Source organism: Atractosteus spatula, chromosome 16, assembly GCF_055471065.1.
Source record: "Atractosteus spatula isolate fAtrSpa1 chromosome 16, fAtrSpa1.hap1, whole genome shotgun sequence".
Taxonomy (NCBI): domain Eukaryota; kingdom Metazoa; phylum Chordata; class Actinopteri; order Semionotiformes; family Lepisosteidae; genus Atractosteus; species Atractosteus spatula.
In genome coordinates this window covers 4,815,791-4,828,718 of record NC_142721.1, presented here as the reverse complement: position 1 = coordinate 4,828,718, position 12,928 = coordinate 4,815,791, and the positions used below count along the sequence as shown (strand labels likewise).

The 12,928-nt window shown below is 41.4% G+C and overlaps 1 protein-coding gene across 4 annotated transcripts; it reads left to right on the top strand.

Annotated features, from left to right (window-relative positions):
* The first annotated feature begins 3,235 nt into the window (after window positions 1-3,235).
* Window positions 3,236-11,413, top strand: spty2d1 (SPT2 chromatin protein domain containing 1). 4 transcript variants are annotated; one of them, XM_088934999.1, is made up of 6 exons: window positions 3,236-3,654; window positions 6,432-6,546; window positions 6,898-8,289; window positions 9,293-9,461; window positions 10,229-10,306; window positions 10,964-11,413. In XM_088934999.1, exons 1-6 carry the CDS (start codon window positions 3,595-3,597, stop codon window positions 11,061-11,063), a joined length of 1,914 nt encoding a protein of 637 aa, XP_088791125.1. In that variant the 5' UTR covers window positions 3,236-3,594; the 3' UTR covers window positions 11,064-11,413. The 4 variants fall into 4 exon arrangements, with proteins under 4 accessions (XP_088791125.1, XP_088791127.1, XP_088791124.1 ...); XM_088935001.1 differs by having other exon boundaries at window positions 10,755-11,413; XM_088934998.1 differs by having other exon boundaries at window positions 6,429-6,546.
* The last annotated feature ends 1,515 nt before the right edge of the window (window positions 11,414-12,928 follow it).

Here is a 12,928-nt window from a genome sequence, read left to right as displayed (position 1 = left end):
GGGGACTTTTGTCTTTTTTTAGAACGGGGTGACATCACAGTAGGCGGAGACAATGCTGCCGTAATCTGGGCTAGACTTTAGACTCCGAAAACACAGCCCGGGGGCGGGGTTTCAACAGCCGACCAATAGGTGTCTGGATATTCTTCAAGGGGCGTGCCTTTATGTCCTGTGACGCCCACTTGTGGGAGGAGTCAGTGTGCTGCGGCTGGTGCGAGCCTAAGAATATGGGAAGCAAAGCACGTGAGGTTTGTTGTGTCGCTCGGCAGGTGAACGGATAATGGCGATCTGTATGTCGTGCGTTTTAAATAACAGAATCAACCCATTAGTATTGCATTGGAGGGCAAAAGGTTGTGCTGCACAAAAGGTTAAGTTTCTCCAAGCTGGATTTCGTGTCGCTTTGTTTTGTTTATTAATTCACTAATTCCGCTGTCACGTTTTAGATCAGTCTAAAGGAGCATGCACTAGGATTTGAGATGTCAAAAACATGCAACACTCCACTTTTACCTGCTGCACAAATTGTTCAATCATTTTCTTTAAGAGTAAATTCATAAACCATTTCACTTAAGTACCAAGATTTCAATTTGCTATATAGTGATTTAAGCGCAGGAAACTGATTTAGATCCAGTGTGAGATAACGGCCGCCGGAAGAATCCGGTGTAATAAGAATATATATTTTTTTAAAATGAGAACCCCGCTATAATGATTCTAGAGCAGGAATTCAGATTCAGTTGTTCACGTTGTTTCTATAAATGTCTAGTCCTCGCCATTGCATGTCTGTTATTCAAATATTCACTGCTCTTGTTTTTCAAGATAGATTAATTTAAAATTTGCTATCCCTTCGGCGCAATTGTTCGGTGAACAGCTGTCTGAGATCATATTCACCAGCTCAGAATTCGACCACGTTGACTTTACACCGGTAACAGTATCTCTTCGCATCTACAGACAGCAGCTGCTGTAATGACACCTGGGTCATGAATATAAAATCAGTCCTTTAATTTTAGTATATATTTTATAGATAATAACAAGGATTGAAAATAAAGCCGTCGAAGTACTGAAAACGTTTACTGCTTTACGAGATGGACTTTTAAAAGGCTTTTTTTTTGCTGTAGTCAAACGCCGGTCAATTGTTAACACGAGCTTCGACGTACAGTAGGTAGAACAGTTGTTGGTGATAAGACTGATGCTGGTGTCTTTAAAGAATAAAACAGAAAACTAAAACATGCATTCCCAAGTAGAATAACACATTGTAGGGATACAATGTGTCACAGCGCAGTGCAGTGAAGGTTTGAGATTAGTTTAATTTGTGCGAAAACGGACATTTTCGGAGAACAATGGGAGGAGACGCACACGAGGTGTATTTCCCGCAGTGCGCCGAATGACAGCAGTGTTTCATAGACTTTTATAATAATAAAAATTCCTTACACTTATATAGCGCTTTTCTGGACTCTCCACCCAAAGCGCTTTACAGGTAATGGGGACTCCCCTCCACCACCACCAGTGTGCAGCCCCACCTGGATGATGCGACGGCAGCCATAGTGCACCAGAACGCTCACCACACACCAGCTCTCAGTGGGGAGGAGAGCAGAGTAATGAAGCCAATTCATAGATTGGCTTCACTGATAGATCAATTTTTATAGTCTGTGTCCGGCTATGGTCACCCTATGTAATTACAATGAATAGAGGTGACCGTTCCACTTATAATAATAATAATTCCAATAATAATTCCATTTTTTGGACACTCCACTCAAAGCGCCCTTCACCGCCAGCAATGTGTAACCCCACCTCAGTGGGGTGGAGAACAGAGTGATGAAGCCAGTTCAGAGATGGAGATTATTAGTAGGATGTGATTGGTAAAGGCCAATGGGAAATTTGGCCAGGACGCCGGGGTAACACCCCTACTCTTTTCTAGAACCTGGGATTTTTAATGACCACAGAGAGTCAGGACCTTGGTTTTACATCTCATCCGAAGGACGGCGCTTTTTTACAGTATAGTGTCCCCGTCACTATACTGGGTCATTAAGACCCACACAGACCGCAGGGTGAGCGCCCCCTGCTGGCCCCTCTAACACCTCTTCCAGCAGCAACCTTAGTTTTTCCCAGGAGGTCTCCCATCCAGGTACTGACCAGGTACTGACCAGGCTCATACCTGCTTAGTTTCAATGGGTTGTCAGTTGTGAGCCTCAGGGTGAGACGGCTGTTGGCAATTTATGGCTCATTGGCAATTCCTGATGATGTTGTCCCCACCTTTCAGCAATTCCTGGGATGGCGTACAACAGCAGGTGTTGTTTAAAATCCACTCAAACCAGGTCGGGAGTAATGACCCCAGGCCAGTCAGATTTCGACGTCAAAATCTAGACAAGTGATTTCGAGCACACATTTTCTGTCTGCTCTGATGGCGACATCTGGTGGATAAACGATATCATAGCAATTAATATATGCAGTAATAATAATAATAATAATAATAATAATTGCTTACACTTATATAGCGCTTTGCGGACACTCCACTCAAAGCCCTTTACAGGTAATGGGGATCCCCTCCACCACCACCAGTGTGCAGCCCCACCTGGATATGCTACAAGACCTCTATTGAAATTATGTCAGTTGCGTCTGATCAACATTATGGAAAAAAATCGTGCTTAAAAGCTCCATGTATCTTTTAGCATCGCTGCTATTGTAGTAGCACCACACCACGTAGTAACAACGGGAACAGGAGGACGTGGCATTAAAAGGCTTTTTTTTTAGCAAAACACATTCGACAGATTTTAATCCAATGACGAAAGGCTGGACTCCTGTTAAACACCGAAAGGTGTCCAAGGGTGTCTCACCCAGAAAACGCAGACACGGAGTTCAGGGAAGTAAAAAGGCCCAACTGTCCAGCTTTACATTGTGAGATCCTACATCAACAGGACAGGTCCCATGTGCGATTATGCTAAAAAATGTAATAAATTGCATAGATCCGTATCAGTAATATATATAGCTACCAGCATTCAAACGCATAGTATAGACCCAATTGCATATCTTTGTTGACTATTTTATGCTACACAACAGGAAAACCCACAGCAACCCAAGACGTTGGACATTTTTTTTTTCCAGATTATGTACGAAACGCCACGTAACTCATATTCTGAGTCTCTGAATAAAAGAAATCCCAGCATTTCTCGTAGCTACACCGTCACCAGGCAGCTACGCCACCACCGAGCTCCACGCCAGGGAAAGATAAACTACGGGCGGAAGTGGCGTCATAAGGCGTTGACGTAGAGGATCCACGGGGCAGGAGTAGGCTCGTCGAATTCTCTCGTATTTTATTCCGATGTTTGATGCGAGTGTTTTATGTTACTAAACTATCCACGATTTAAATTTCCCTTCGGGCGTTCAGGCTGCTGCCTCCTTGCTCTCCGTGTTGCGGGCGCTTTGGAGTGTTGTTACTTCGCTCGGCTGCGGCTTTCGGTGCTGTTTTCGGGTCGAGTCAGCACTCCGTTGCTGTGGGATTGAGAGGTGTCTTTCATTCTGGGTGTCTGGGGGGGGGATTAACTGAGGGAGATCATACTGTGGTGTCACCGCTGCTGGGCGAAACGGGAGCCGGAAAGCATCACCATGGACTTCGAAAACATACTGTCTATTGCCTCTCAAAATCAGGGACTCAGCAATGTGCAGGTAAGCGACAACTTTTTTTTTTTTTTTTTTTAAATCGTCTGAACCTTAAAACTTATCAAAGGTATCCATACGGCGAAGTAGGCTACCCATAAGGTGGTCACCCAAAGCAAAATTCTAAAGAGAATTTTTTTTTATTGCGTTTAGTATAGTTTTGTACATCTTTGTGGTCTGGGGATATGGCGAGAATGAACTTATAAAACACTAGATTTTTTAAAACCCGTAATACACGCCATCTGTTATTTCAGCCCACTTCATCTTTCTGCTTCCGGTTTCCGTGTCCACTTCCGCCGAGGTGATTTAAATTGCTGTTCCGGAGTGCTGCTCCTGTAACTCCTGTACCCTTTATGTACAGTCATCCCCCATTTAATATCGATTGCTTGTATGTTCGCGCTTCAGTTTCCCCATTCACGCTTCGTTCAGGCGCAATTCGAGACTGCTGGAAACGCTGCGTTAGAAAATGTGGTTCTCCTCCGACCAAGTTAGAAGACAAGTTTTTGTGTGAATATGATGTAACCCTCTTGTCGTAGATGTTGCAGACTGCCTGGCATTGGCGTTCACTCCCAATGTTAAAATTATGGGAGTGATATTTAAAAATGTTAACTGTGTAGGAATCATTATACTGATTTTTTTTTCCCCCATTGAGCATCAGTTTTGTACTGCAGTACACTGAGACATAACAATTCTCAGTGTTTTGAGGAGTTACGAGGCAAGATAGGATTGGAAATTTCTTTAAACAAGCACACACTATTGTATCAGCGCCTGCACTCATAATTTGGGGGTTATTCGACCAGATAAACACCCGACTTATTGTTGAAAAGGTAATATTAAATACTTAAATGTAGGCCTGTTTTTGTATTCAGTGTAAGATACGTTTTTAATCTTTTCTATTGCAGGATGTTAGGGTTGCTTTCCCACACACATTTTATGTCTGCTTTTTTAGATTTTTCTTAAAATCAAAGCTCTTATTTTTAGTTTCCCCTGGTAGCTTAAGTTGATCTTTACCAATAAAGCCCCAAGAAGGGAATCTAGTTCCATGGCCAGTTTTTCCTATAATAATGCCAATTCCAATTGAGCTTATGTAATTATACATATTCTCATTATCATTTAAATCGCTTTAGTGGACGAGGATATGCAGAACAGAGGTTTTAATACATGACCACACAGACATTTTTAAAAGCGTACAAACACTCTAGTTTCAAAAAAAGGTATAATACATCATATTATACATTGCATCGTTACTTCAAAGATTGTTTGCAGCTCAATAATGAGCAAGAAATTGAGAATGAAAATCTAGAATTTGTTTACAAAAATCTTCAACTCCTCAACTGATGCATTGCATTTAGAACATTTTAGTTACTTTTAAATGAATTTCTTAATTATTGCAGTCCCATTGTTTTAGTACAACATCTTTTTAAAGTATTTTGGACAGATCTAGTTTTGGCCCTTAGACCGAGGAGAGAAGGCTCAATGTGAACTTTGAGTAACGTATCTGTAAAGAATGTGAGTAAAACACTGCCCTCTGACCATCACATTCCTGAGGGTAGGATAATTGCTGCTTGTGCTGTGGAGTCGAAAATAGCAGCCTACACGAAATAAGTTTGCACACATCTAACGCTCTTTGGAAATGGAAATGCATCAGGTGTCAAGATTTCCTCACAAGAGATCTTTTGGTCTCTCACTATTGCTACACTTGAACAGTTGACATTTTTTTCAAAATAATATTAATTTCCTTTCCCTACAAACATCATAGTGAAAATGAAGATTTTTCTTGACTACAAAAGCCCAGATAAACAGAACTGCTAAATTTTCAGTGTCATTTGTACTGAAATTGTGTGATGGACATGTAGCCTTTTAGCAGTTTCAAAGGAGGCACAGCAGCAGGTGTTCAACTGAGGGCTACGAGCAACTGTTGAAGTAGAAACAAAGAAACAGAACTGCACCCCCAGCTCTCTCACAAACCTACAGTAATGAAATGACTGTGCCTCACTGCTGCATGTCTTGAGCACAGTGGTAGGGCTGCACCAGCTGCTGTAGAACCTATATAAACAACAGGGTGGAGACAGGCAAAATCTGGAAAAATAAGCAATGTGCAACAATACAAAATGAAATAATAGTGAAAAGAAGACTGCGTAATGCATATCTCCCTATATTATATCCGGTGGTACATTGTGTAATGTGAAGGTAAGCACAGGTTTCTCTATAATGAGGTGTATTGAAGTCAAAAGCTTCAGCACACCTCTAAGGACTGAATGTAATGGTTGCTGGATTCTCTGTAAATGATTGAGGTTTCCTGGCTGAGTAACATAGGTTTCCTCAATATGACAACAGTAGTGTTTAGATCAAGCCTCAAAATGGAGTCAGTGTGTGCTTTCATGGAGATGACAGATTGTATCATGCACTTAAAATGGTACCTGCTACAGTGAAGGTACTTTATACCAAAAGTTTACTGGATAAATGTCTTAAATTACTTATTACACTTTGTGGATCACTTTTATAACAACACTTTGTTTTGTTTAGTCATCCCTTCACAGCAGAATTCATGAAAACATGAAGGATTTAAACATGGAAGTGTTGGTTTGTTTTTTTCATCAATGTATATTTTCTATGCCACATGTACAATTTGAAACATAACAATGACGGATTGTTTTAATTTTAGTGTTTCCACAGTGGTGAAAATGTGTAGACTTTGAACTTGTTCTCGGTAGCTGTGGCTCATGCACATCATAATATCGACTTGAGTGTAACTTAAGCATCTCATGCATTCCTGCTTCAAGCAGAAGCGGTATAGCCTGGTTGCGGGACCTCCGAAGAAGGACCCGAAAGTCAAAGGAGTGCAGTCGGCAGCTGTGCAGGCCTTCTTGAAGAGGAAGGAAATGGAGGAGAGAAGGAAAGGTAAATGCTTTGGTAAACGAGACACTAGACCTTTAGTCTTTGGTCCATGCTCCTTTTTGGGTGTGTGTTTTTTAGAATTAACCTCTAGTCAGGCACAAAGTGAAAGGTTGCTTCCTGAATGTTCTTCCTGGTGTTGTAGAAGAACAGCACATGCAGTACACTTTACATTAATAATTATTTCTAAAAGCGACCTTTTCAATTGTGATCCTTCCTCTGGTGTCAGAAGTTCATGCATCTTTCTTTAGCAGTAATACAACCACAGAGGAAGAAGCCTCTTGAAACTGCCACATGGGTGAGGAAGCGTTTGTTGTAGAACTTGACTCAACTGTCTGGTATGAATTTTCCTTGCAGAGCTGGAGAACAAGCGAAAGAAGGAGGAACTGCTGGCTAAGAGAGTGGAACTGAAGTCAGATCGCAAGGCACGTGCCATGGCATCTCGCACCAAGGACAATTTTAAAGGCTACAACGGCGTCCCCGTGGTGGAGCAGCCCAGGAAGAGGCGGTCGCGAGCGGAGGTCGACGAGGAGGAGCAACAGGGCAGGGCGCGTGGCGAAATCAGTGACGACGATGAGGATAACTATGAATATTCCCAAACGGATTCTGAAGAAGAAGAAAAAGAAGAAGAAAAAAGAGAGCTTCGCAACGAAGCTCCAAGCAAAATGCCTGTCCGACCCAACAAGAAACCCTCTGCCCCAGCCAAGCCCACTTCTTCTCCCATGAACTTTGCAGAACTCTTGAAACTGGCGCAGAAGAAACAGTTTGAACCAGTCGAGCTAAAACCTGCAAAAAAATCCGAAGAGAGGCTCCGGACTGCGGAGGAGCTAAAGGAATTGGAATTCCTTGAACGCAAGAATAAGAAATTGGAGAAAGGAAGGGAAGCCAAGGTGGAGAGAGACACTAAGACTCAGCCAGTCTCCATAAAGAAAACCATACCAGAAAAGGATGCCAGAAATGTAAAGCCACAGAAGAGCTCATCAGAGAAGGTCCCCCCTAGTGGGATAAGTAAAAAGCCAAAACAGCCTTCATTCAGTGAACGACCTCATAATTCTGCCAAATCCTCTCAGGTAGACAGATCCAAACATGTAGCAAACAATTCCAATTCCTCAGGTGCCTCTAGTATGAAAATGTCTGTGAAACCCAGTTCTCAACCCTCTGCCAAAACATCTGTACCTAGGCCTTCCTCTGGTCAGAAACCTACTGCCACCAGTGACCTTAACCAGATGAGAGGGAGCCCTTTCTCATCTCCTGGGAAGATGGGCGGTTCACTGGCGCGCCCTGGGCTCAGTTCCAGCTCCGCTGCTGCACGGCCTTCTAGTGCCGGGCAGAGTAGGCCGGGAAGCAGCGCTCAGGCCAGAGCTGGCACTGGCACGAACAGCTCTGTTAAAACGGCAAGTGCGGGGCTTTCCCGACCTGGAAAGGGTTCGACGGGGCAACCTGGCGGTAGTGTGCCGCCCCGTCCAGGTAGCAATGGACAAATGCGGCCCGTTGGCGCTGGAGTACCCAAAATGGGGAGCAATCTGCAGTCACGACCAGGAAACAGCCCACAGGTCCGTCCTGCTGCCGCTGGGCCTGGGCGACCTGGTGGCAGCATGCCTGGGCGACCTGGAAACAGCGTAGGTTCTGGTCCTGGTAGGCCCAAGTGCACAGTGGTGTCGGAAACCATTTCATCCAAAAACTTGGTCCCTCGACCCGGGACCGCCCCTAGATTTCCTCCAGGTCATAGGCCCATGATAAGACCGCCGGGTAAGTTTGCTTTTATACCCTACAAAATAATAATTGGCCACAGTCTGTCTGTAAAACTCTTTTCTTTGTAGAATTTTAATATCTAATCTTTGTTACTTGTGCATAAATCTCTAAACCATGTAAAGTCCAGAGTCTTCCCTATGGAAGGTTCGTAACTTGTCTTTTCATCAACCACTTGTGTCGGGAACATATAACAAGAAAGATTAAGATGTTGGGTCACCCTAGTTAGATCCCGATCATCATATTGAATCAAGTGGTACAGAATATAATTTATTTCTTTGTTTCTTTCTGTTACCTCTATAACAGCTGAAAATCCACGAGTCACAGTCTTAATTTATAATCGGCTGATATAAAAAGTGCTTTAATTGTTGTGATTATAGCTTTGTAAGCTGGTACAGAGAACATCAACGTAAAAGAGGCCCTGTTTATCCAGTTAACCAATTAAATCTTTCAAAACCCTTAATTTCTACTTATCTTTCCTTGAGTGAATAAGATTCATTTTGAGCTTAAGTATAAGACAAAAATTCTATATTATTTTAACTGCCTGAATAGCTTGTATACTTCTAGGTTTGCTAAATAAAGCATGCCATGAAACAGTCCAAAATTGTCCCAAGGGTAAGAATCCATAGAATGACAGCACTTGAGAGGCAAAACAGGCACTCAAATGCTGATTGAGTGAATTTACTGCTGGTTTCATCTTGTCAATTTGCTTTTCTTTCTTTCATTAGTAAGGCCTCACTGGTGCTAAATCTCAGAGACAGCGATTCATTTGAATAAGCAGCTTTTTACCCATTTTCAGTAGTGGATTTTTTCCATTCTAGAAAATGTGATATTAAAAAACATATTTAAATAGGTCTCCAGAATGCAGTTTATGTTTATAACATAATACTAATTTAACATAATATTTGCAAATTTAAGGAATTACCGATTCATCAGTTTTGTAAGAGCCTATGTCACGTTTCAATGAATAGAAGGTGATGGGGTTGTTTTAATTTCCCTTCAGGTCCTCCTTTGCCGCCGATCACTTCCAGCTACAAGCGCAGGTTTGATGATGTCAACGAGGAGGAGGAAGAGTATGATTCTGAAATGGAAGACTTTATTGAGGATGAAGGGGAGGATCAAGATGATATTTCAAAACATATCAGGGAAATCTTTGGATATGACAAGTCCAAGTAAGTAAAAAGTGCTTTTTTTTTTTAGAAGTAGGTGATGGCAGCCTTTAAAAGACCGGGTTCAGAATGACTCTTTCCCATATCACATGGGCTCCTATTTACAAATTTACCTACCAGTGAATATTACACCACATTTTAAATCGAGCAAAGAGCTTATACTGCTTGGGTTAAAAATGGGCCTTATTACTTAGATGGCAGGTGGAACTGCCACGAAAGTAACTTTGAATTGCACTTTCGATCTGAGAGGTGAGTTTGCCCCACATGGTATTAGAGCTGGGCGATAATTCGATAACGATAATTATCGCGATATAATTTTAAAAAAAGTTCGATAAATGTTCAATATATATGTTTATGCTTTGCGCACAAAATACTGCGCGAGTGCGCGTGTGTGCGTGGGTGTTGCAGACTAGGCAGCTAACAGATTTGTTTAATGTTTCTGCTGTTTGGCAAGTGGTTGTTGTGTACTTAAAATAAAGAGTTGTTTAATTTACCAATTAACTGTCTGGTTTCTTCAACTTTCACTCAGGAGAACAAATCTGCCTTTAAACTTGAAAGAAATAATGATTTGACATTTATCGTGATAATTATCGATATCGACTGATATCAACATTTTTATCGTGATAATGTTTTTGGCCATATCGCCCAGCCCTACATGGTATGACCTTAATGAGCAGTTGACGTAAGAAGAGAGACCAAGTGCACATTTACAGAAGTAATTGTTCCAGTATGATGCAGACCTTGGTTAACCTGTGGTCCTCTGTCGACAGATACAGAGATGAGAGCGACTATGCACTGCGTTACATGGAGAGCAGTTGGAAGGACCAGCAGAAGGAGGAGGCTAGGAGGTAAGAGTGCGCACCTCTGTCCACATCGAAAGGGCCAGAGGTCGCGGACTTCCTTTTCCATACCTTGAGTTTTTGAATCCTGTGGCTTCTCTTTTGTTGATGCCTTCTGTGACCGCTAGGGCTTGCGAGGCTTCTGTGAGCTGGCAGTGTCATTAAGTGAGAGGCACTTCACTCCTCTGATCGGGACTAACTCTGTTGTTATGGCAGTGTGAGCTTTGGCCTATACAAAGTGCATAATGGCAGAGTAAAAAGTGGATGATTTTCGATCTGTAGTTCTAAGTCAAAACAGTTTTGAGCGCCGTGTGTCAGTTGCAGAGAAAAGAAACGCATGCTCCGCTGGTATGCTGAATTTTTTTTTTTAACACTGAAGTTTAGGTGTTTGCCGCATAGGGTTTTCAAACTACCATGCCACTCAGATTTTTTTCTGCCTTTTTCTCCCCCCCACTAGCCTGAAATTGGCTGTAATAGAGGATCAGGAAGAGATGCGTCGAGAAGAAGAAGAGCTTAAGAGGAAAATGGCCAAGAGGCAAAAAACGAGATAACGTCGTTAATCGGACCCGCGCATCTTGTGTTCGCCTCCTTCCCTCCCCCGCCCCCCATCATTCCTGAGTGCTCAGCCACTTGTTCACCCTAACCAGCCTTGTGTCTCTTTTCTAGTTTACGTTTGGGTATCAAGGAGGATGAGGAGGATATGCTGAAGGAGCAAGAGGAGATGAAAAGGAAAATGGCGATGAACTCAAAACGAAGGAAACATTAACGAGCTGAACATAGAGAGGCAGTCATAGCTCAGCATCGCTGCCTTCTTTGTTACATGGTTTCCAAGGACACACTTTTTAAGCTGAGCAGATTTGCACTACAGAGTCATTATTTCAATTTTGAACTGTTGAACATAAAAAATCTATTTATCAGGATTTCCTTTTTTTTTTTACAAATCTGGGACCTGTGCTGGTAGTACCGCTTTATTCTTTTATCGTTAACAGCTACATCTAATTTTTTTTTCCCTAATGAAGAGAAAACTGTGTTCATGAAACTTTGTAGTGTTCAAGTTTTAATTATGAAAAATGTTAATATAATTGTTGAATTAGAAAAAAATACATTATATTACCATTTGTTGTTAAAGTGTATTTCTTTCATGTTTTAAAAGTGACTCACAGTCTGCATTTTTTTTTGTTTTATGGACTAAATTCTCTGGTATAAAAGCATATTTTCTAAACAACTGAGTAGACTAAATCTGCAAAACTATTTTTAGATTTAGATGCCAAATTAACCCTTTGTAAAAGGTTTAAAATTTTGCTCTTTGTGTATCCCACTGTCATTGCACTGGACAAAAGCAGAGAAAACTTATTTTTATCCAAATTTTCATAAATCTCTATTTGGTGTGAAATAAGGACAAGAAAAATTCTGTAATTGTTTTAGTTTTAAACTCTATAATTTGAGTTTAACTATTACAATTCTACCGCAATACTACCTTCAAGATTTCCATTTAATGGGAATATGTAAGCATTACTTAGGGAAATTGTTAGAACATTAATTTTACTAAATTATTTCTTATACTTAAGTCCCTTGACGTGGAATACCAATTCTTGAAAGACATATTTAGAAGGAGAGTTTCATTCCCAGGCAACACCATGGCTCCATTTAGAGGTATTGATTGCACTGTGAGTGCTACTGCTGTTAGGACTGTTGTATTCTCTCTTGCAAATGTGCCACACAGTGGCAGGAATATGGGAATCCTGTGGTACCAATATTAAAATATTTCTGCACTGTCAAATCAAAAGTTTGTTTTATGGGGCTTTCGCTCTTAAGTGTACAAAAACACACAGTTCACTGATACTTTAGAATTGTGCATTTGTCAACTCTAAATTTACTGTTAATGGTTACAAAGCTACCCTCCCCCCCACTTGGTTTTTGTTGAGTAGACGAGATGTTCTCTCTTAAAAATGTGTAGGCTTCCTAAAATAGATTTGATTGGATCACCCAGATTTAGCAGCCTGTTGTCATGGTAAATGCTGTAACGTCTTGATCTGAATGGGCAGGAGGCCTGTGCTTTTCTGTTTTTCTCAATTGTTTTTCCCCAATATAGAGGGGACGTTTATACTGATATTTGACAATCATGATCTGTGATTAAACAGTTTTACAGTAATTACATCTAAGGTATGAGGGTGGGTCAGTATTTGATTGACTATAAGCACAAGGTGTTTGTATTCCTTTTCAATGTAGTAGTAGCTTTCTTTCCCAAGAAATGCCAAGGTTGTATAATAATACCTGCAATACACATAACAAGTGAAAAAAGCACAGGAGACTGACCCAGTAAAACACTGAATTAACCCTAATTGAAAGCACTTGGTCCACAATTTCAAATGATCTATGCCAGCTACACTAAGTCAAATGAGACTGAGCCTGGACAATGTGATTGGGGTTCTCCCAGTGGGAGTACAGTATCTGCTGAGGTCTGGGTGGCCTTGAGTCTACAAGGAAAGAACCACAATAGCTCATTGGTCCTGAGCTGCCATCGTGGACCATGGATAGCACTGACTTATCTCGACATGAGAATCTCCCACTGCCTGTTATACAGGTAAATCTGCATCTGCATCTAAATATTAAGATCCATACATTTCAATT

Excerpts from the sequence above, each read along its gene's own strand:
- spty2d1 (XM_088934998.1), top strand. The coding sequence starts at position 3,595 with ATGGACTTCGAAAACATACTGTCTATTGCCTCTCAAAATCAGGGACTC. Across the intron at positions 3,655-6,428 it reads AGGGACTCAGCAATGTGCAG|CAGAAGCGGTATAGCCTGGT; the intron begins GTAAGCGACAAC and ends TCCTGCTTCAAG. Across the intron at positions 8,290-9,292 it reads GCCCATGATAAGACCGCCGG|GTCCTCCTTTGCCGCCGATC; the intron begins GTAAGTTTGCTT and ends ATTTCCCTTCAG.